This window comes from Elgaria multicarinata, chromosome 8 (assembly GCF_023053635.1).
Source record: "Elgaria multicarinata webbii isolate HBS135686 ecotype San Diego chromosome 8, rElgMul1.1.pri, whole genome shotgun sequence".
In the NCBI taxonomy this organism is placed as follows: Eukaryota; Metazoa; Chordata; class Lepidosauria; order Squamata; family Anguidae; genus Elgaria; species Elgaria multicarinata.
The window spans coordinates 64,325,278-64,347,389 of record NC_086178.1 but is presented as its reverse complement, the minus strand read 5'-3'; the positions used below and the strand labels follow the sequence as shown (position 1 = coordinate 64,347,389).

General features: G+C 41.3%; 1 protein-coding gene across 2 annotated transcripts in view; it reads right to left on the bottom strand.

Moving 5' to 3' along the window:
* ACSL5 (acyl-CoA synthetase long chain family member 5) overlaps positions 1 to 21,890 on the bottom strand; it is a 31,046-nt gene extending 9,156 nt beyond the window's left edge. Inside the window, exons 1-13 of one of the 2 annotated variants that reach the window (XM_063132660.1) lie at positions 21,754 to 21,890; positions 9,446 to 9,634; positions 8,933 to 9,041; positions 7,759 to 7,823; positions 7,574 to 7,675; positions 5,567 to 5,666; positions 3,691 to 3,869; positions 3,027 to 3,059; positions 2,873 to 2,924; positions 2,104 to 2,177; positions 1,897 to 1,974; positions 863 to 997; positions 91 to 225 (exon numbers count right to left, since the gene is read on the bottom strand). In XM_063132660.1, coding sequence (XP_062988730.1) covers positions 91 to 225; positions 863 to 997; positions 1,897 to 1,974; positions 2,104 to 2,177; positions 2,873 to 2,924; positions 3,027 to 3,059; positions 3,691 to 3,869; positions 5,567 to 5,666; positions 7,574 to 7,675; positions 7,759 to 7,823; positions 8,933 to 9,041; positions 9,446 to 9,601 — 1,218 coding nt within the window. In that variant the 5' untranslated portion in view covers positions 9,602 to 9,634; positions 21,754 to 21,890. Of the gene's footprint in view, positions 1 to 90; positions 226 to 862; positions 998 to 1,896; positions 1,975 to 2,103; positions 2,178 to 2,872; positions 2,925 to 3,026; positions 3,060 to 3,690; positions 3,870 to 5,566; positions 5,667 to 7,573; positions 7,676 to 7,758; positions 7,824 to 8,932; positions 9,042 to 9,445; positions 9,635 to 21,753 lie in introns of those variants that run through there. The other variant, XM_063132661.1, reaches the window with a different exon arrangement.
* Between the last annotated feature and the right edge of the window lie 222 nt (positions 21,891 to 22,112).

Below are 22,112 nucleotides of genomic sequence, written 5' to 3'. Positions count from 1 at the left end.
ACTATGAAAAGTACTGGCACTGATTCTATAGACAGAACGTGACTTGTGTTATGAGTTGACCTTGATGAAAACTCAAAGAGGAACACATACCTGAACTTTCTTGAACACTAGCTTGTCCCAAATGCTTGTGTTCCGTAAAATGCCCTCCTTCACTTCAGCATGCTTCCTGGCCACAGCAACATTTAACAATAACTTCTTGAAGTTTGTTTGGGCACCGCTTTGTATCTGCAAGACATTAGACCACTGTATTACCAAAGCTGCTATAGTCAACCCACTTGCTCCTTACAAGGGTCCATTCTACATTTACATTGCTGTTATGTATTACTATTCCTGCTTCCCCAGCCCACTCTCAGCCATTATGCTCCAATCCTCGATGGCACACTCGTGCATTTTACAGATGTAAAGTAACATGGGCAAGTTAGGAGAGAGCCTTGTGGTTTTTTGGGGGGGAGTCTGCAATTGAGAGGATCAGAATTCAAAAACACAGACTTCGTTCTCACAACACAGTAACCCACCATGGCTATGTCATGCTGTCTGAATGCAGCGCGTTTTCTGCAGGGTGGCTTGTTAACCATGCAGTGTGGCTTATTTTTCCTCGAGCAAGCCACCTTGAAAACCCATGACTTGTTGTTGGGGTGTTCAGGGTGGTTAACAAACCACACTGCATGGTTAATGAGCAACCCTAGAGAAAATGCATTGCGTTCAACAACTCATGCTGGGTGGGTTAGTGTGATGTCTGAACCCAGCCACGGAGTTAAAGGTGCTTTATGAAAAATATTGAATGAGAATACAATACATTTAGTAGCAGTTGTAATGAACAGGAAACAGGGAGAAACTGGTTTGTATCCGATCAACATCTTACCTTGTCATATATCCTGTTGAGCAGTCTTGGCACTACCGGAAAAATTGTCGGCTTCAAAGCTTTCATATCATCCGTTAGAAGTCTAATATCTCCTTGGAAAAATCCTACTTTTGCTCCACTGCTGTACACTACGGTCTGGAAGATAACCATGAGATGGCTTTAGTATACTGCAATATACTGGGACCAAGACCTCCTAAGCACATGTTGAACCCCTTAGAACTCATTAAAATGGCCTAGATGACAGTCACCGATCAGTTATTGCCTAGTAGCAATATTTGGGGACACTGATCACTATTAGTCAAATTTGAGATCAGGTGTTTTTATGTAAAATATGGTTATCACACTCCATGGTACTAACTCGTGGCAGTTCCACACGTCGTACTGAGGCCGCTTCCATGTGGCCCCAGTGCGACCCCAAAGCGATCGTGTAACTTGCCTGTAAAAGAGACGAGGAAGAGGCGTCCTTGCCGGCGCCGCCACCCACCTCCCTCCGAGCCGGCCGGCGAGGAGGGAGGTGGGTGGCGGCGCCGGCAAGGATGTCTCTTCCTCGTCTCTTTTACAGGCAAGCTACACGATCATTTTCGGGGTGCACTGGGGACGTATGGAAGCGCCCTGAGTACGACGTGTGGAATCCCCCTCAGAGTCTAGAAAGTAGCATGAAAATAATAAAAGAATGCATTTTACTGCATCTAATCCTTCTTTGTGAAGAGCTTCAGGTCACTGTTTTATGAATACCCAATTCTAGAGGGAGGCAAAACAGAGGTCAGATGAAGTGAGGACAGCAGAGACACTCCCCATCTCAAAATCTTGCTTGAAATATATTTCAACCCAATCTTCAGAGTATATCACCTTTAGCCTTATTAAGTGGGAAGGAACACAACCCTTTGCCAAATGAGTTGCTTACAGAGCCAGTGTATGGCATTAACTCTCCTTCATGGCCAATAACATGCAAGCATTTAATGTTTTGAGGAGACCCAAGAGGCATCCTATATGTAGTTTCCTGGGTAGCAAGTAGAACTTAGTAAAGCATTTACCTCTACTACTCTCTCAAACATGTGAGCTAGAGGAAGGTATGATATAGCTATATCTGATGGCACACAAGGAGTAGTCATCTGTAAGAAAAGAAGTAGGTAGCATCAGTGAAGTAGGTAGCATACAGTTGCAAGTATGCAAAAACATATATTTTGATCAGGATGAAACATAGTGTATGGTCATGTTGGTACATGCCCATAGCAACTTACTTCCATGCTCTTCATGAAAGCAGCAGCATTGGCAACAACACCCTCATGTGTTAGCAAGGCTCCTTTAGGATTACCTATAAACATACAGTCAAATGAATGAGTGTTCTCTCCTGAACTAGTCATAAAGGGGCTAATTTACACATGATGATATTCACTTTTTAAAGTGTGCTTAAGGTGCCTGCTTTTATATGGGGTTGCAGGAAAGCAGCCATGTAGCCATGTTCTGGAATATGCTTCTCAATCTGGATTGGGACCCACATTTTCCTGACAAGGATTCCATATACCATACCCATCATGCCATCAACACACTACAGCTGCTACTTGCTCCTAAAGAGCATTGGGGGGGGGGGTAAACAGCTGCTGTTTAGGGGAGGATTTTTGTGAGAAACTAACATGGCACTTGCAATGAAATGTCACGAATACAATTGTTGTTCTGGAAATACTCTGTGTGGCCTCTGAGAGACTATAATGTATCTGTGTATGCCTGAGGTCTAGTGTTGTTACTGTGCTGAAGGCCTGTTTTAGTAGTAACTGCATGGTGATGTTCTGAACAGAGATGGAGAGGCGATTGCTCCTACTACTTTTAGGTGGGGCTTGCATCAGGCAAATTTATCCCTCAAGTAGCGGGCATGAGTAGCCATGGCAGGAGCTTGTTTGGGTCAGTATGTTATCTCCAGCATTTCAGTTGAGACATACTCTAGCTTTCTTTAAGCAGGATTCATGTTTGCCATAGAAGATACTGTCCATAATTTTCTCTCAAGTTACCTACCTGTTGTGCCACTGGTGAAACAGACCATACAAAGATCCTTTGGTTTGGGAGGCTGAAATGAGATATCAAATTGAGTCCAAGCGGGTCCAAATACATAATGTTGTACTTGGTGATAAATAGGTATCATTTGTTGAGTAAAACCAAGAATACTTACAATTGGTCTGGTTAAGTTGTCTCTTCCTAGCGCCTGTAGAGGGAAAGAAAACAGGATTAAGCAGTACAGGTAGGGATGGGAATGGATGATACCTGGGATGGCCTCTACAATATATTCAAGAAGTACATCCTCTGAAGTGAATGAAGCAAAAAAAGTGTGACATGAACTTCTGAATATAAGTTACAACTAGTCTACTAGTCTAGACTGGCAATATTTCATCTACACCAGGAAGATCCATTTTTAGTGCTCATGACGGTAGAAAAAAATCCTGACCATAGCTATGGACTAAGTCATAAGATCATTGAAAGTGAACTTAAGTAAAAATCCACATATGAATTTTTAACTGTGTCAAGATGCAGCTTTTATAGTTATCGTCATGAAGAATTCTACACTGGAAGAATTCATAGGGTATTATCATCTAGGTTGTTAGCTTAAAATGTGCTATTTGGGGAAAATACTATACATGCATTTTATATCCAACCAATGAAGTTGTTAAACATGTTTCAGTCCTCATATGGAATGAGGAGGTGGGGGAATCATACTGTTTAACATGAGCAACCTTCTACTCAAAGCTGAATTCTAGAATGTGGCACACTGAGCAAGCTACTTCTTGTAGCTACAACGTCTCTTAAGAGCAGATTTATCAAGCAAGGGAATCCTGTACCTCAATTTTTTGTAATGAAAGGATTTCAACTCCCAGTGTATCTCCTTTTTCCTTTAGTTTGTCATCGAAAGGATCCATCAGAATGATCAACTTCAATCCTGGCATCTTCCCTTGTTCGCAGTTCTCAAGGATCAACTGTGCTTTGTCAGGTTTGTCACAGACCACTGCAGAGATGTCAGCTGAAGGAACACAGACATGAAATCACATCAAGCAGAACCCCTCCCCATTTGCTTATTTATATTAAACTACTTAGGCTTTAACAACCTAAGACCCCATATATTCAGAGACATATATTCCAAGCCTTAAATTCTTCCAAACTTATACAAGACATTTAGCTAGCATTTGAATATGCAGCACTGCTACTAATTTGAGTTATTGCTGCCATTTCTTAGACTTCCACAACAGATTTGGATAGAAGACCAGTATAAGAACAGGTTTGCAAATGACCCTGAAAGGTACAACTGACTCACAAGTTACTTCGCATGGCAATCACGTTAGAAGCCGAAAGGAGAGTGAGTTGCATGTGAACACTCTTCACATCCCAGAAGCATAAGTGACGCGCAACAAGAGGAAGATGCACATGCCAGTTGTGGTCACAGACAAATACAGTCACTTGAGATTGCTTTAAGTTAATTATCCAGAGTAAAGGCCTTACATTTGGCCTTTAGAGAAGAGATGGGGAAAATGTGGGCCACCAGATGTTGTTGGATTGCTACACCCATCATCCCTGACCTTTGGTAATGCTGTCTAGAGTGTAACTAATTGTTGCAGCCCAACAATATATGGTGGGCCACACATTCCCCACCCTTGCTTTAGAGAAGACTATGCAGATGACAAGATGACCTCTAGTTATTCCTGGACCAGAGCTATCTTTTAAGAATACAGAACTGAACATGTTTCATGCTAAGACCCATTTAACTATAACACTGAAATCACAGAAGTGGCAAGAGCATCTAACCTCTCTATCCACCCACCACACACTTATACAAGTTGTGTCCTTAAGCAAGCTTGATCCTGTTTCCCTGAAGGGAAAGAGCTGCTGAAGGTGATTTGGAGAGGAAGAAACAGGAAAGAGGTTAAACATCTTCCTCTGTTGCTTCAAACCCTTAGTCCCTCCTTCCCCAAGCAAATTTAATTAAGGAAGGACCATCAGGCTACCGTTACATGTTTTTTTGTAATTTGGATCTTACCCGCTATAATTGGAAGTTGTGCTATGCTATTAAACAACAAGCTAACTTGCCCAGACTAGCACAGGAAGTCCATTACTGTTGTGTTATCCCGAGAGAGAAAGAGAGATCTTCTTGTAGAATTAATCTCAATGAACTTTACCATTAGGATTTGACCTCATGTTTTTTCTCCTTATGAAGAGCATTAACCACTCCAATATTAAAAGCTGATCAGTTCTACTTTGTTTTATGATTTTTGACATTGCCAACTTTGTTGAGTTCATCACCAGCCATTTCCAAGAGCCAACAGCCTCTTCAGCTCCCAAAGCACCTTAACTCAGCCCTCTTCAGAGTAACTTTGTTCCATCACATTGAATAGTACTCAAACTCAAGTGGAGGGAGAGAATGTCACCCCACATTGAGGACCTACCGGACGGGCCTACAGGATGTTCCCCACTCTCAGATTTTGCCCTTGCAACATCATTTACCTTCCTCTATACAGACTAATGTAGGGGCAATTTTTCCCAAGATAGATTTGGATAGTTTTCAGATTAGTATGAGAGCTTTGGAAAGCTTGCCCATCTCCAAGATAAAACTGAAATCTGACTGTTGGCCCTGTAAAATACTCACTTGTCAATACAAGGATTTTCTCCTACCATACAAAAAGAATAGCCCAAGTTCTCTCATAGGGAGCGGTGGAAAAGGCTTACCTTTATTAATAATAAACACAATTGCCTCTGGGCCCAGAGTGTCATAAAGGGGAACTGCAACCATGGAATAAGTATAACATGCAAGCTCGGAGATGATCCACTGCAAGTGACAAAAAATAAAACAAAAGGAAAACACACAGTAAGCTTCACCAGGTGTGGGTAACCTTTTTCTGTCAAGGGCTGCATTCCCTCACAGGTAAGCTTTCAGGGGCCGCATATCCCCACTGAACAGGGCCAAAGCCAGCAGTGGGCAGGGCCAAGGCCCAAAGTGAGTTTTCTTTTTTGCTACTTCCTTTCCTCTAACCCCCCCCCCCCCCCGTTCTTCTTTCCCACCCAGTGGGAAAGGGCAGATCATTCTTGCTAGAGGTCTAAACTGCTTGCACGCAGAGGGCTTTTGAGATTAGGCTGAGGACTGCAGGTTGCCCACCCGTTCCATGTACTGGTACAAAATGTTACATTTAAGGTCAGGCATTTGCTAGAAATCCTGTCATCAGGGCTATAGGTATTTGTTGTCTTTAAATGACAAGCCCTCAATTTCTTGAACCTGGCAGAACCTTGAACCTGTTTCGACACATAGAAACTTCTTCTCCAATGAAGAAGAAGGACAGCTGGATGTTACCACCCTAAACCAACCAAGTAAATGCAGCAATTGTGCAAGCAGTCATATAAGAAATTCCATTAGGAAATCCTTAGTTCATCACATACTAATTCTAGCCAGATAGGTAGCATGCCAATGGTGCTCAGATTTACCCCAATACTGATTAGACAGGTACAAATTGACATTCTGATTAACAAACTAGCTAAAAGTGGGCTAGATGGAACAACTATTAGGTGGATTCACAGCTGGCTACAGAATCGGACTCAAAGAGTACTTATCAATGGAACCTTCTCAAACTGGGGAGAGGCAACGAGTGGGGTACCGCAGGGCTCAGTCCTGGGCCCAGTGCTCTTCAACATTTTTATTAATGATTTGGACGAGGAGGTGCAGGGAACACTTATCAAATTTGAAGATGACACAAAATTGGGTGGGATAGCTAATACCCTGGAAGACAGAAACAAACTTCAAAGCAATCTTGATAGGCTGGAGTGCTGGGCTGAAAACAACAGGATGAAATTTAATAGGGATAAATGCCAAGTTCTACATTTAGGAAATAGAAACCAAAGGCACAGTTACAAGATGGGGGATACTTGGCTCAGCAATACTACAAACGAGAAGAATCTTGGAATTGTTGTAGATTGCAAGCTGAATATGAGCCAACAGTGCGATATGGCTGCAAGAAAGGCAAATGCTATTTTGGGCTGCATTACTAGAAGTATAGCTTCCAAATTGCGTGAGGTACTTGTTCCTCTCTATTCGGCCCTGGTTAGGCCTCATCTAGAGTATTGCGTCCAGTTCTGGGCTCCACAATTCAAGAAGGACGCAGACAAGCTGGAGCGTGTTCAGAGGAGAGCAACCAGGATGATCAGGGGTCTGGAAACAAAGCCCTATGAAGAGAGACTGAAAGAACTGGGCATGTTTAGCCTGGAGAAGAGAAGATTGAGGGGAGACATGATAGCACTCTTCAAATACTTAAAAGGTTGTCACACAGAGGAGGGCCAGGATCTCTTCTCGATCCTCCCCGAGTGCAGGACACGGAATAACGGGCTCAAGTTAAAGGAAGCCAGATTCCAGCTGGACATCAGGAAAAACTTCCTGTTAGAGCAATACAACAATGGAATCAGTTACCTAGGGAGGTTGTGGGCTCTCCCACACTAGAGGCATTCAAGAGGCAGCTGGACAAGCATCTGCCAGGGATGCTTTAGGGTGGATTCCTGCATTGAGCAGGGGGTTGGACTCGATGGCCTTGTGGGCCCCTTCCAACTCTGCTATTCTATGATTCTATGAAATAGCAACACATGAACAGGCAGAGACACAGTTCATCTATTCAGTGTACCCAGATATTATAGTGGTCGCCAGGCATTATTTCTTATTGGACCTATGGCCCTGAACTAGTTTCCAAAAGTTACCTCTGGTCTATTCTGAGCAAAGATGCCAATGAATTGTTCTGATGAAGGTTTACTTCCTTTGTGTAAGAGGCCTGAGCCCAGGTATTCAGCTCTGTCAAGCACCTAGAAAGATCAAAGATAGACAACTTAACTTCTGACAGCAAGGGGTTTTAGTTATTTGTTCAACTCCATGTTTTAGAACCAACCTGTTGGTAAGACAGCCACTGATAGGGTTGCTTTGATTTTCTGTATCCTAAACAAGGGCCATTTTCTGCAAAAGAAATTGAAACTATGACTATTCCAAAGGGGTAAATTGGGCTTCAGGTGAATGACTGAATAAGAGTCTACACCTTTTAGATATGTATGATTTACTGGAGAGGTCAGTAAGATCCAGTGTCTAGCTACTAAACAGTGCCTTTAGACTGCAAGGCCTTGAGCAGCAGAATGGCTTTTCTGCATTAAGGATATTTAGACAGCTTTTAGCCAAGTCACATTCCCATTTAAGGAATTGTATATATCCTGTTTTAATGGTTGTTATGGTTTATAACTAAGAAAACCCAGACAAGGACATAAAATCAAGTCATTTCAAGAAACACTAGGAATGCTTTCTTACTGAAAAGTTTGCATCTGAGAAGGAAAGAGGTATGTATTTATCCCTCATCAATCAGAATAAAGATTAGCCACCTAAAATGTTGGCAGGTAGACATGGGCCAAGTCACATGTGATTGTTGTTTTGCCCCAAGTGACCAATGTGGTGGTATTGGGGTAGGGAGGATAAAGTTGATCTCTAGAGTTGCTATTTCACCTGTGAGGGGAAAGGGGAATATACAAGACACTGTATCTGTATCTCTACCCCCAACCTCAAATTTACCAACAGGTAAAAATTACAGCTGGGGATGTACATGCACAATTTAGATCAGGGAAATTGTTAGCCATCCTTCCTCCATATACTCTAGGTTCAAATTTGGATCTCTTTTAAGTCATGAAATCCAATCATGGATCTACTACATCATATAGTTCGGTCCCAAGCACCAGATCCAACTTTATGCCAATGGAAGTCAAGCTTTCTATTTCACACCAGTTGTTTCCATGCTACAAGGAGACCTACAATAAGCCAGAGAGATCTTTTATGTTAGAGTATTCATTTTAGACTCAAGGTTTCACCTACAGCAAACCAGCGGTTTTAGAAGACCATCCTTAGTTGGTCTTCTAACTACTACTACTCAGTTTGATTAGCTGCCACTTGAAAATGAGCAGTACTTAGGCAGCAGCAGCCCTCAAAATTGTGACTCAGGTACAAAGGCAACTAACTGAAAGCTGCAAGATGCACATTATTACCATCTGGGTTACCAAAGTTCACAGAGCCAATTCTCCACTTACCCGATACATAACGTCCTCTTCGGAAACTTTCATACAAGGTCTTTGCATCATCATAGTAGTAGGAAAGAAGCTTGCCTTCAGGCACAAGGACACTTCTTCTAGCTCCTCCCTACATTCAGAAGTTATTCAAGTTATTTGGTAGTTGTGTGGATAATGTTTCTCCAATCCCCTATGATCAGATTAAATTCAGACTTTTTGCCACAATGTTTATTAAGGGCACTGTTCTCTTATGGACTGCAAAGGCAAAAGCAGTCACACCAGTTTGTAAGGCACCAGCAATAAAACTACTGATAGACTAACTGCCACCCATCTGCCACCCCATCACAACTTGGAAATGGATTCAGCCATTTCAGACTCCCTTGCAGAAAGTCTGAGCTTTCTCTGAAAGTTTGAAGAGCCCACCACCTACAAGAAGGGAATTAGCACAACACGAACATACTCAGCAATTCATGCATCTGAATCTACCCATTAATTTGCCACTGTTGGCTCACAGAATAATTGTTTTGCTTTTACCTCAATGCCAACAGACTGTTTATTCATGTCAACAGGAGCTGCAATTGGTTTGGGTTTTGTTATCAACCACAGGAAGACTGTTGTTCCAAAAGTTACAAGACCAATTAAAGCAGGAGTTGGGAGAGGTGAAAACAACAGCTGAAGTATCCAAATCATCTTGTTGGTTCAGTACTGCCAGATTGAAGAAGCCTAAAAGGAGAAGGGCCAAAAAATTGTGGGCATTAATTATTTTTCAGAGTAGAATAAGAGTTCTCACCCAATGCTATGCTGATATTTTATGATGTGTTCAAGGGTCAATAACATGTTACTCAGGGCTGAATCTTGACAGAAGGTAATCTTGGTGATGGATTGGTTACTATATCATGACCACAGACCATCTAGAGTAAGAACCATGCTATGAAGAGCAAATATTCAGGAGTAAGAGCCACAATCAGGTGAGTTAGGCTCCTTTGTAATTCCAAGTAGTTGTTCCCCATCTCAGTCAAGTTGGAGACTACCATATGGCCTTGAATGACAAAGCCAAGATGTCATGCTATTCATCTTAGGCTGCAATCCTATGCATACTTACTTGGAAATAAACCCCTCAGAATTTGAGAAAGCATGTTAGAAAAAATGTGTACAGGTAGCTCTGATATCTTAGAACATAATGTTTACAGTAACGCTGCTCCTAAGAATTTTAAATGCACATATTACATTTTTAATTTGCCCAATAATTACAAAAGCTAAGATGGATATGAAAGTCTAAATGTAAAGCAAAATAAGGTAGATTACAAATTGAGACAGACATTTTCTTCTCCACGATATTAATTCCTCCAAAAACTGAGTTGTCTCCATGATCATATTTCCCATGACAAGCAAAAGTTGACTGACATGTTTGAGGTATCATCCAAGTTCTTATATCATACTGAAGGAGAAGTTTTTAAAGCATACAGAAGTTACTATCATCAAACCCAATTCCAGCCAGCTCCCAAGATGGCAGGGCCAGTGTCAAGGGCATGTATAGTTGGGCCTTTGCCAAGGGTCCACACCTCAGCAGGAGGTGACAAGAGGGTTCCCTGGACTTATGCCTCCACTTCACCATTTCAACCTACTTGTTCACCTGTCTCTCACTCTGTCCCAGACAATGGTGGTGGTATGAAGGAGAAGCAGTAGATGTCAATACCTCTTTGCTCACTAGCTCAATACCTCTTTGCTCACTAGCTCGTTGCCTGAGAAAGAGGACAAGGAACAATAGCAGTTGTAGACAATGGCAATGAGAACATCCACTCAGTGAGGGAGGGCCCACTGAAGGCGTCTTCCCAAGGGCCCTCAAAATCCTGGAGTTGGCAAGATGGCCTTGCTTATGGCTAGGAAAGCTATTCATGAACTTCATGGTCATGGGGATCCCAACTCATCAGTTCACCACAGTGACTGAGCACACAGGTCACAACTCAAAGAAAATTTATTTGGAAGCAAGAGCCATTTCAGCAGTGGACACATTTCAAGCAGTCAAGAGAATCACAAGTGATTCACTCTTTGCTACATTTATGGGTCTTATCCTGGGGGAAGGATTGCATTCTGCTGTTGTGGGGGGCAGACAAGACCCTAAGGGCCAAGCTGCTCACACTTCTTTATTGCTTGCTTTGTGTATCTCAGGCAAATCCCATATAACCAAGCATGATGCTTTGAACAGCTAGAATCAGGCTGCTAAAAATAGACCTATTACTGTTATCGCAGGAAGCTGATTTTCCTATTGGTTTTAGATGCCTAGTAGTAGGCCTAGTACAAGCTTGCTTCCTTATTTACAAGAGTTCTGACAGCAGAGGCCAAACAAGGTTTTCAAAATGCATAATTGTGTGGTTCAGCTTGATTCATTGCAATATTCCAGGAAGAATTTTTGGACTGCCTGCTTAATTGTGCAATTTTAATTGGCTAGGCTTTACAATACAGGCAGGATTATATACATGCAACAACTGTAATTAGAAAGTACAAGTACCTTATGAAGATATGTAGAACTGCAACTACCTTGGGAAATAAGGCTTTTATTAATGCCTCTGCTGACTTAACCAAGTGAGCTTTAATTATCCACAGCTCACTCTAACTTTGAGTAACAGAAAAGGCAGCGGGTTCATATAGTTCGAAGTTCTATTACAGCCATACTTCTTCCAAATTGATTTTTTAAAGCTTTTAGACCCAATTTTTGTTTGTTTGTTGCGGTGCCAGCTTAATTAAACTCCTAAATCACTAGGAAATGTCATTACAACATCCACCTATCAGGGGTTTTCCACTAAGTATTTTAAGTGCAGTGTGTTGTCATGATAAAGGACAGAATTAAACACTGAATGGTAGAATCTTGGCAAGGCAACAGGTCAAATCAACTGGATACACAACACCAATACTGGCGTGAAGATTCTTCACATAATGAAGCTTTTATGAAGACATATTTGGGAGATATTTGAGAATTTAAGCTGAGCAGTTTAATCCAGGAGAGGGCTCCCGTATTTCATGGGAAGAGCAATACTTGGGGCTCTAGAAGCCCCCTCCCAGCCTGTGTGGACAGAACCATGCTGGCTGCTTCTCAGAGGTCACAAAAGAGGAGGAAAGGTGGGGGTGTCAGTGAGAAAGGAGCAGATGGTTTACACCATATGCCAACTACCACCCCAGCTTCCTTCTCTCCCCCTTCCTGATGCCTCATCTAGATGGCCAAACAAGCCTGTCTTTTTAAATTGCCATGCTGGAGGCACAGCAGAGGCAAGGATCATCTCTGCCACACCTCCTGCCCTGCACTGGATACTCGTAAGCATCTGAGTTTGGAGGTTTACAAGTATTAAGGAAAAATCCAATAGGAATGCAGTTTTAATATATCTCTACATGTAGGCTGGAAGATTCATATGTCAAGGTAACACGTCAAGCTAGAAATTGCCTTGCCTTTCCTGTGCTGCAGGTCTTCAAGAAGTAAACAGACCTGTTGCTATCTCTAGCAGTTATTACTGTTGCCAAACAAGTTACCCAACTCTGCTTACATAGGTAGGCATGGGGCAAGTCCGTTCTTCTCTGCTTTACAGTCTGTTATATCAAGCTTCTAGACTTTGGAAGATTTGGTTGGAAACCCCACAAAGCCTAACGCCTATCACGTGTACTTTCCAGTACACACTTGAGGAAGAAGAAACTGAATGTAGCTCAGTAGTGGAGCATATGAACTGCATGGTCCAATTCCCATCACCTCCATCTAAAAAGAGATGATGGAAAGACCTCTCTCCATGTCCCTAGAGCGCCACTGCTGGTTAGAGTACACAGTGGTGGGCTAGAATGATCAAGGGCTTGACTCAGGACAAGATTTTTGGCACTTCTACACATCGTTTGTTTTTGGTATATAAACTGTTTAGAGAAATTATAATACATTTTATACAAGTATTACTAATAAATAAATAAGACTGTTCAATTTGTACCAGTTAAATCCTTCTCATAATGTGTGTAAACCTAACCATCACTTGGAGCCTACTTTGATTCATTAGTATTATTTCCCTCTTACCTTGCCCATAAAAGGGTCAGGTTGCCTCTTTGAACATTTCCACTAAACTCTGTGAAAAGTATTAGGAATGTGAAGTTCAAGCAGTTCACAGCTCCAAGAACACTCCGTTCAAGCATGTGTCAAGGTCTGTGCTGGGTTCTAGCAGTTCCAAGAGATATGGTGAGACACTTTGCACCTTCACTTATTGCATAATATTCTGCAAATGGTGGCTTTTGGCCTTTGATTGTATGCATTACTAACTTGTTAGTATATGCAACAGTTATTCACATCCCAAGAATACAGGAAGCCCTTTTCACCCAGGAACAACTTTTCACCCATTTATCAGTAGAGAGAAGTAGAGAGATCACTATAATAAGAATAATGCTAAAGTTCATGCAATAGTAAACTTACACTTCTTATCACTCAATTCCTACTTGATCTAAGTGCAGTCCCATTCCTTGCAGCGAACTTGAACAATCCAACATGATTCAGAGTGCCATCTGAATTTTAAAGTTTGTTTTAGATTAAAGTTAATTGCTGCTACTTATCAACAAATACGACACACACTTTGAGATCTCTTAGGTGAGCTATGAGAATACATCCAAAATTTGCCATGTTTACAGTACAGTCTTAAAAGAGATTTGGAGAACAAATCTATGGCTCCTACACAGCATCTGGGGGGCGGGGGGCGGGATAGGATATTTCAGACTCCTGGATCATAGGTTGGAAAAGTGTTCTGACTGTGGATCCAGGAATCCCCACTCCTCACCCCCTCTCCCTCGCAGCTGGCACAGAGAGAACTACACCGGCTGCCTCTCCGAGGTTGCAAAAGTGACCTTGGGAAGGAGGTAAGTAGGATGTTTCTGTAGGTGAGGAGGGGAAGCATCCAAAGAGGCCACCTTACGAAGTATCCCCAGGTCTCTCTAGCCTTCTCGCATCCCCTTCTGCAGCGCCCCAGCTAGATGGGAGAAAAAGCCTGTCTAGGGAAAGTGCAGAACCAGAGTGTGGAGGCGAAGATTGCCTCTGCTGCTCCTACCACTCTGCATTTGATGCCCATAAGACCCTGGGTTTATGAGCATCAGGATAAGATTGCACCCTGGTAAGGTCCATGGAATCAGAGCATACTAATCTATTTGGAAGGAATAAAACAGCATTAAGTGCTGCTTGATGTAAAGCAGGGGAGTCAAAACTTTCAGCCAGAGGGAAAGAATTCAATTTGAGAGAAGCTTTTGGTGGCTGCAGTCCAGTGGCCATAGGGACAATGGCAAAAGGGAGAGGCCCAAAAGGCCAAGAATACCAGCATGTTTTAGCTTAAAGCTCTTACTGGCCCTTACGAAGCCTTAGGAGAGGCATTTCAATATTTTAGAATTGGAAAAAACTGCACAGAAAATGGGAATCCAAATGAACTGCAGTCAGGGGTGGAAGAAGGGACATAGCCGTCGGGTGAATTCTGGAGGGCTAGACTGGGGCCCCAAGTCAGCTGGATTTGGTTCATGGCCTCACCTGCTGCAGAGAGAGGGCAGGAGACTATTTGGAATGTTTTGTGGTAACAAGCAGCTCCTGCAGGAGTTATCAGTGGCACCACTTAGTGCAAGAGAGGGCAACTGTAGGCTAAAACACCTGGAGGGCCACAAATACCATCATCACTCATTATTGACAGTGCTGGCTAAGACTGATGGGAGTTGTGGCCTAAAACATCAGGAAGGCTACAAGTTGACTACCCCTGATTTAGAGACATTAGGTATGTCATAACCCCTCCCATCTCCCACGTCCTGAACTATACACATTATTCCTCAGCAGCACATCTCTGGGAAGACCTTTAAAAAGACAGTCCATCACCCCACACCAACTCACACACTGCTTCAGTCACCACTGCTGATGTAAAAAGCCAGTGGTTGCAGATTATTCAGATGTCTAAGAGGAGGGATCTCATCCACTCTCAAGGTGCAAACACAGTGGTACTATCCAATCTCGGTTGCTAAGAAGCTCACTTCTGGTGGGGGCTGGTATTTTCCTGTGGCCTTGACGGAACTTTGGGAGAGCAACTGTTGAAGCAGCAACAGTCACATGTAAGGCCTGGGAGTGGACAGCGAACATCATAATTCTCTCAATGTTTCAGTCAGTTGCTCTCCCTGGTTGTTACGGAACGAGTGAGCGCAATGAATGTTTCTATTTGTTTAACACTTTTATACTACCCTTCATTCTGTTTAGATTTCAGGGCGGCATCTGTTCCATTAAGTCACCAAATACTAGGGTAACCATAGGAAAAGGAGGTCAGGGCTCCTGAATCTTTAACAGTTGTATTGAAAAGGGAATTTCAACAGGCATCATTTGTATGCATGCAGCACCTGGTGAAATTCCCTTATCACAAAAGCTGCTCTCTTGACCACATACATCAGAGGGCAGGGATCCTGCAGCTTTAAATGTTGTGATGAAGAGGAAATTTTACTGCAGCATGCATACAAATGATACCTGCTGAAATTCCCTTTTCTATTCAACTGTTAAAGATACAGGAGCCCTGTCCTCCTTTTCATATGAACACCCTACCAAATACACACACACACACACACAAACAAAACCATTTTAGACTGGGAGCCAGGTGAACCTTCTTCAGAAAGATTCACTTGGGTCCTACACTGAAATGGGGATACCATTCCATGAAACCTTTCCATATAAAGCTTTTGTTGTTGTGCTCGTGATTCCTAACTCACAGTAGTTTGCGGGTCCTTTACATGACACCATCATCCTCCAGAACCTCTCCTGTGTTTTGCAACTACTAGTACATTTGGAAAAATCTGCAACAGATTCAAAGGAGATCAGATTTCTGTGAATCTGACCTGCACATTCCATAGCAGAGCGGCTTTTCCCACATTGTGCAGATTTGCAGATCATTTTTTTTTACTTTTTTGAGGGGATTTGTGCAAGTGCACAGTAGTATAAGTTTGCATTTGCAAATAAACAATTCTCATACCCAAAAAAACTGATTCTGTCAATGAGTTGACCACAAAACGAACGACACCTGACACTCCACGAAACACAGACAGCACAGATTTAACAAAATCCATACATCCTCACCTAGAAGAACCATTCACTCACACTGCCAACGTCTTATTAGGAGTGCATGTTAAAACACACTTTTGTTTTACAGTTTGTTTTTCAATACATCCAAAAGCAGGTAGGTCTTTGAGTTCTACATCCTATGAAATATCCCTGCAGTACACAATACTAGCTTGCTCATTACTATTCAGTAAAAAGTTATACTAGCTATTACTAATCCTTCTGACAGTTCATAGAGTCTCACACATATGGAAAACAATGTTATCACTGTATCCTAACAGGGTGTTATCTGAGCTAAAGTATTATGCACACCTGGATAAAATGATTACTGTTAATGTAAAGAAGAGGTGAACACACCAACAGTAATTCTGATTTTATAAGCCCTTCCCAGTTCTGATTTCATGAACATGTATCCAACATGTCTCTATTATATTACGCTTGTAGGGAGGTATTTTTGCCTCCTTTAATAGCAAGAGATCCAAGTGATTCTTCACACACAGTACCTTTGTGAAAATATTTTCGCATTCAGCTACAAGGGTTCTTATTACTAACCACAATGGTTACTTATCAGAAGCAGCACTTCTGATAAGGAGCAAGATTGCCCAAGATTCAAAGAACATCTTCCAGTTGTTTTAAGCTAGACAGGTCATAGTTCAGTGGTAGAGAACATGCTTGCATGCAGAAAACCGAAGTTTCAGTCCTTGATGTGTCCAGAACGGTCTAGGAAAGACTTGTGAAAAGCTACTGCCAATCAGCATACCTGAACAATACTGATCTATACAGACAAACGATCTGACAGCATTACTCAGCTTCCTATGTATGTTCAAAACAAAAGCAAGTTTAAAACTAAGGTTCTTCAGCCACCTGAAGCGAAGATATATCAACTCCAAAGCAGCTTCCAGAAACTGTTCACCAATTATGTACGCCATTTAGATCATATGTGTTCCACAGAACAAACAGTACAAAGAAGTACAAGTGTGCACTTTGCTTTTACTGCTTTTTAACAGTCAAAACCAAACCAGCCCCAGAGCTATATAATTGCTTGTTTAAAGCCACAAACCAGTTCCCATTGGACTACAAAGCCTATAAGACGGGGAGAGTTTAGACAAGTTACTATCTCTCAGCCTGACCTATCATAGAGCCTTAACGTTAACATTTTCACCTTTGAAGAAGTGTGGCATACAAGCATAACCCCAATGAGCGACATTATTAAGAAAATAGTAGTAACAGCAGTTTGCATGTTTCTAGTTAAAGCTACCAGACTTACATATCCGGAAAGTTCTTTCAATATCAAGCACCTCTACAGCTATATCTTTCCCCTGAGCAAATACTACAAGAGTAGAAACACTTAGGAGAATCTGCTACAAATAATCTACAACATGCTAATTTACAAAAACGCAAGCTACTTACCAAAACACAAGCTGCACACTTTAAACTTACAACAAACTGACTCACAGCCTTAAATAACAGCCACATTCAGGAAGTGTTGTTAGGGTCTCATAAGAGGCAGGCCTCTCAAACAGGAAGTGGCTAATTGTTCTCAGAGTTGCAGATATATGCACATTTACTTAAGAGGTAAAGCTCTTGAACTCAGTGGGACTCACTTCTGCATAAATATGTACTGGGCCAAGCTGAATGTAGCTCTGCGTCATGTAACAGGAAGGGAAGTTAGTAACCACATTTAGGTTAGAAGTGTCAGGAAATACGCTGAGTTGCTCCAAGGTCAAGCTTTTCCATTCACAACTTTAGACCTTTATTCCCAAACTCTTAATTTTTTAAAAAAATTCACTGTTGTGTTTAGAGTTGTCATGAAAGAATATTGTGTAGGTTTGAGAACTACTTTGAACTTACTTTGAGCAATTGTAAATCTCACTGTCATGCACACAAAAATACCTAGTGGTATATCCCTATTTTGACCATGGTTACTCAGAAGTAAGTCCCACTGTGTTGAGTGCAGCTTACTCAAAGGTAAGTGTGCACAGGATAGTGGTCACAATTACATAATTAGTTTATTACTCTCCACTTCTACTACAGTGGTTTCTCTTCTTTATACCAGCCTGCTTTAGTCATAATGACATAGTGCCATGTGAATGAGCCTTGGGCTTCTCATTTCCTTCTTTCTCCTCCAGGGCAGCTGCAAGAAGGCAATTAGAGGCTTTCAGTTCTATTTTAACTACATGCAGCTTGGTGGTCTGTCCAAACGGTCCAAACCAATAATGGTTAGTCTTTAATTTAGGGAAGCCTTTCCCAAGGTCATGCACTCCAAGTGTGTTGGACTACAATTATCATTACTCCCAGTCAACATGGTATAGCCATGCTGTCTAGGGATCATGGGAACTGTAGTTCAATGCATCTGGATTGCCCCGGGGTGGGAAAGTCTGGTTTAGGGAAACCAGCCAACTTCAAACTGGGTAAAATCCAGGATAAACCCAACTTATATGAGATTCATTGAAATGAATGGGACTTCAGATAGTCATGACTATCTGAAGTCCCATTCATTTCAATGGATCTACTCTAAGTAGGACTTATGTTGGATTCTACTGTATGTTTTAGGGTCCAAACATGATAATAAAGCGCAGTTAATTGAAATCTGAAGCGAAAGCTTCTGATGTCTTCCTCATGGCCACACTGGAGGAAAAGGGGAAATACATAAGCCTGAGGCTTGTGATAAACCCATAGTTTAGTATTACATCCAAACCAAGTTTACCATTCTGCTGCTATACGATTTTCTATCTTGTCATTGGAACTTGTGTTCCAAGTTCCTCATTCTTTTTCTTGGTCTGTTCCTGTAACTTCAACAGCACTCCAGCATGTAGAAATGCAGTGGATGAAACTTCCCCCACTCATTTCTCTCCATGCCTGGAAATGCTCACTAAATGTTTGCCTGTTAAAGGCCCAGGTGTAGGTTACCAATATTAGTTATCCTAAAGTTATATGGGTCTTGATGAGGACAAGCCAAACTAAATAATTGGATGTTTAATAACATGCTTAGATGGTTGCATCCTAAAATGTTACACGCTGGGGTAAGTAGATTTTTTTATTGGACAGGGTTTTGAGAGGTGAGGTGAATATTTTTCCAGCATGGAATTAGTGATGGGGAAAGCATCACATGTTGACTTCTTCCTGTTATGCATCTGTTAAAGGGACGGGACCTTTGTCATACTAGCAACACTTTTATGGGCTAAACATAAACATTCTTCTGTCAAGAGCCTATTGACCCCGTCTAACCAATCAAAGACAACATAGCAACACAGGAAAGTAGGGTTGTGGGGTATGTGTTTCCACCCACCCTAGCAGCTGCTCATCATTCTAAATATTTCTTCTTGAAAAATATGGGTCCTATGATACAGGCCGTGTGCTTTAGAAATTGTTAATTAATTGTGGCATGTTCTATTGCCAGAGAGAAGCTGTCGTTAGAATGCTTCTTTGTGTATGGATATAAGATTCCTCATGGCAAGACAAGTGTTCAGGTGATACAAAGATACTTCCCTACTAAAGCAACAATACATGACGATAGAATAAATGCACTTATAGCAGGCTGTTGATTTATTTTTCTGACCTGTAGTATCATTGCGCGGGGGTGAGGGATTGCGTTTCCTTACCATCGCTTCTCCACCCCTGCGTTTGTCCCTCCTTACTTTCTCTTCTGCCCAGAGGGGAAAGAAGAAGTAAACAAAGATCACGTGGCCCATTCAGGAGCCATTTTAATCGTGCCACTTTTCCTGCACCCAGCAGGAGATAAAAGCAAATTCCATTTTGTTTTGTTTTTTAAAGGCAGATTAAAAGGGATCTGTTTTGTGATGTAAAAATGAGCAGATGGGGCGGGAGGCATACAGGAAGTGGATGCCGCCATCTAAAGCACGTGTACACATCCATAAGTGGGCAGTAGTGAGCGTGCAATAAAACACTCATCTGATGAACCTCCTGCTGTTGTATTCTGTTTCCTGCCAGAATAGGGTGACCATATGACCTGATTTGCCCGGATTTGTCCGGGTTTTTGATGGCAAATCCGGGAGGGGAGGGGAAATCCGGTTTGTTTTTTTTGCAAAGAGCAGCTCTAATGGGAATTAACAAAAATGCTTATAACTCCGTCATTTTTTAATATAAAGACATGAAACTTGGCACAATGGTAGCTCTTAGGAAGGGCTTTAGTCACACCAAATTTGAAACAAATCCGTTTATCCATTGATTTTTTTAGGAATTTTTTAAAAATTGAGGTTTTAAAATTATTATTTTTAAAATCATCATTTGTAAAGATAAAGAGATGAAACTTTGCACCATGAAAGGATTTAGGTAGAACTTTAGCCACACCAAATTTGAAACAGATCCGTTCATCCATTGATTTTTTAGGAATTTTTTAAAAATTGAGGTTTTAAAATTATTATTTTTAAAATCGTCATTTTTAAAGATAAAGAGATGAAAGTTGGCACCATGATAGGGTTTAGGTAGAGATTTAGCCACACCAAATTTGAAACAGATCTGGGGGCAGTAGCAAACCCTGTTAACAACAATAGCAGCTTGCAATGAGTGAAGATACAGTCAGAAAAGATATTTGAGGGAAGGGGAGAATGTAATACACAGAGTATAGCAAAAGCTTCAAAGTACAGCAAAACCTACAAAAGTAGGAGTGAGTGAAGTTAATTTCAGATACATTGAATCTCTCACTTGTTCTTTATTTCAGTGATTTTAACATTAAGATGTTATGTAGAACAGATTTGTCTTAAATGTGTGCTGTAAAATCAGACATGTGACCAAGGCTATGTTTGGGTGGGCACACCCCCTTGGTACTGGACATGCCCCCTTGGGGGCGACCATGTTGTCCTCCTTTTTGGTTTCCAAAATATGGTCACCCATTGAAGAGGTGATAGTCTTATGCTGTTTAACAGATTATATAGACAAACAACAGAGTAATTTCAAAATATATTTAGGGCTAAACATTTTGGCTTCTACCCCCATCAAAAGCTGTGGTGTTAAAGTGTGTGTGAGAGTATGAATAGATAGATAGATAGATAGATAGATAGATAGATAACCTGCAAACTTGTTAGTCATATAACATATCATCACTGAACTATTTATAAAAGATATAGCAACAAGCACAGCCTAGAGAAAGCTGCATGTTTGGTATTTTAATAGTGACTTTATGAGGATGTATGTTTAAACACACATGTATTAGTGTACACACATGATGTTCATGTATCTGTAATTGCCAGTTGTGGTTCTGTTCCAATATTTGACATGTCATGTGGTGGCAGAATTAAGATAAGGTGCAATTGGAAATGCATGACAGTTAAGAGTAAATTTTCCATTTTCTAGAATAACACAGTGAGACTGGTTTCTGAAGTAGATATAAACAATTGCCATTCAGTGAATAATTCCAGAGTAGATTATCATGTTATGCTGTTACAGCAAGAGATACACATATAGAGAGAAAGTCTTCAGGTGTCTTAAAGACCAAGACATTTATCATGGGCTCTGATGTGTATACAAATGCTTATATAATAAAGAAATGAAATTTTTGGTTCAGTGTCTAGACTCAGTTTTTTCATAACATCAAAGACTTGTAGGTTATATTACTTGCTGATCACCAGATTGCCTTATATTTTACTTATTATCTTTGCTCTAAGAATAATTTTAAATCTAAACAAAACAACTGCCCCATGTATCATATTCACTTTTTTGTTTTTCCATAATCTTTAAGCAGAAAGGACTAGTTTAGCACCACTATTTTTTGATTGGAGAAAGAGTTAATTGGAAAGCTTACCTTTGTCCTGTTAAAACACAATTGTGGATAAGAATTTGTCCTGCCTAGCTCCGCACTGATGTTTAAAGTCTGGTCATTTCACAAACCATTCCTGTGGCTGATCTGTACCTGCTATGCTCACTCAAGCTGCTTTAATAAAATGTTAGCATTGCACTTAGGCAATCTTTGAACCTGCCTGTGATAGTAATTTGAGTTGGAGTGAAATGCCGGTTTAGACAAAGGTTAAACAGGGAATGCTTACGCAATAGCTTTACAAATTTGCACAACATGCCTAAAGTTGCAAAACCAGCACGCGCTTTGAAAAAGCAACACACCTTGTGTTTTAACATAATTCTTTTGCCCTCAGTTCAGCGGAGCAT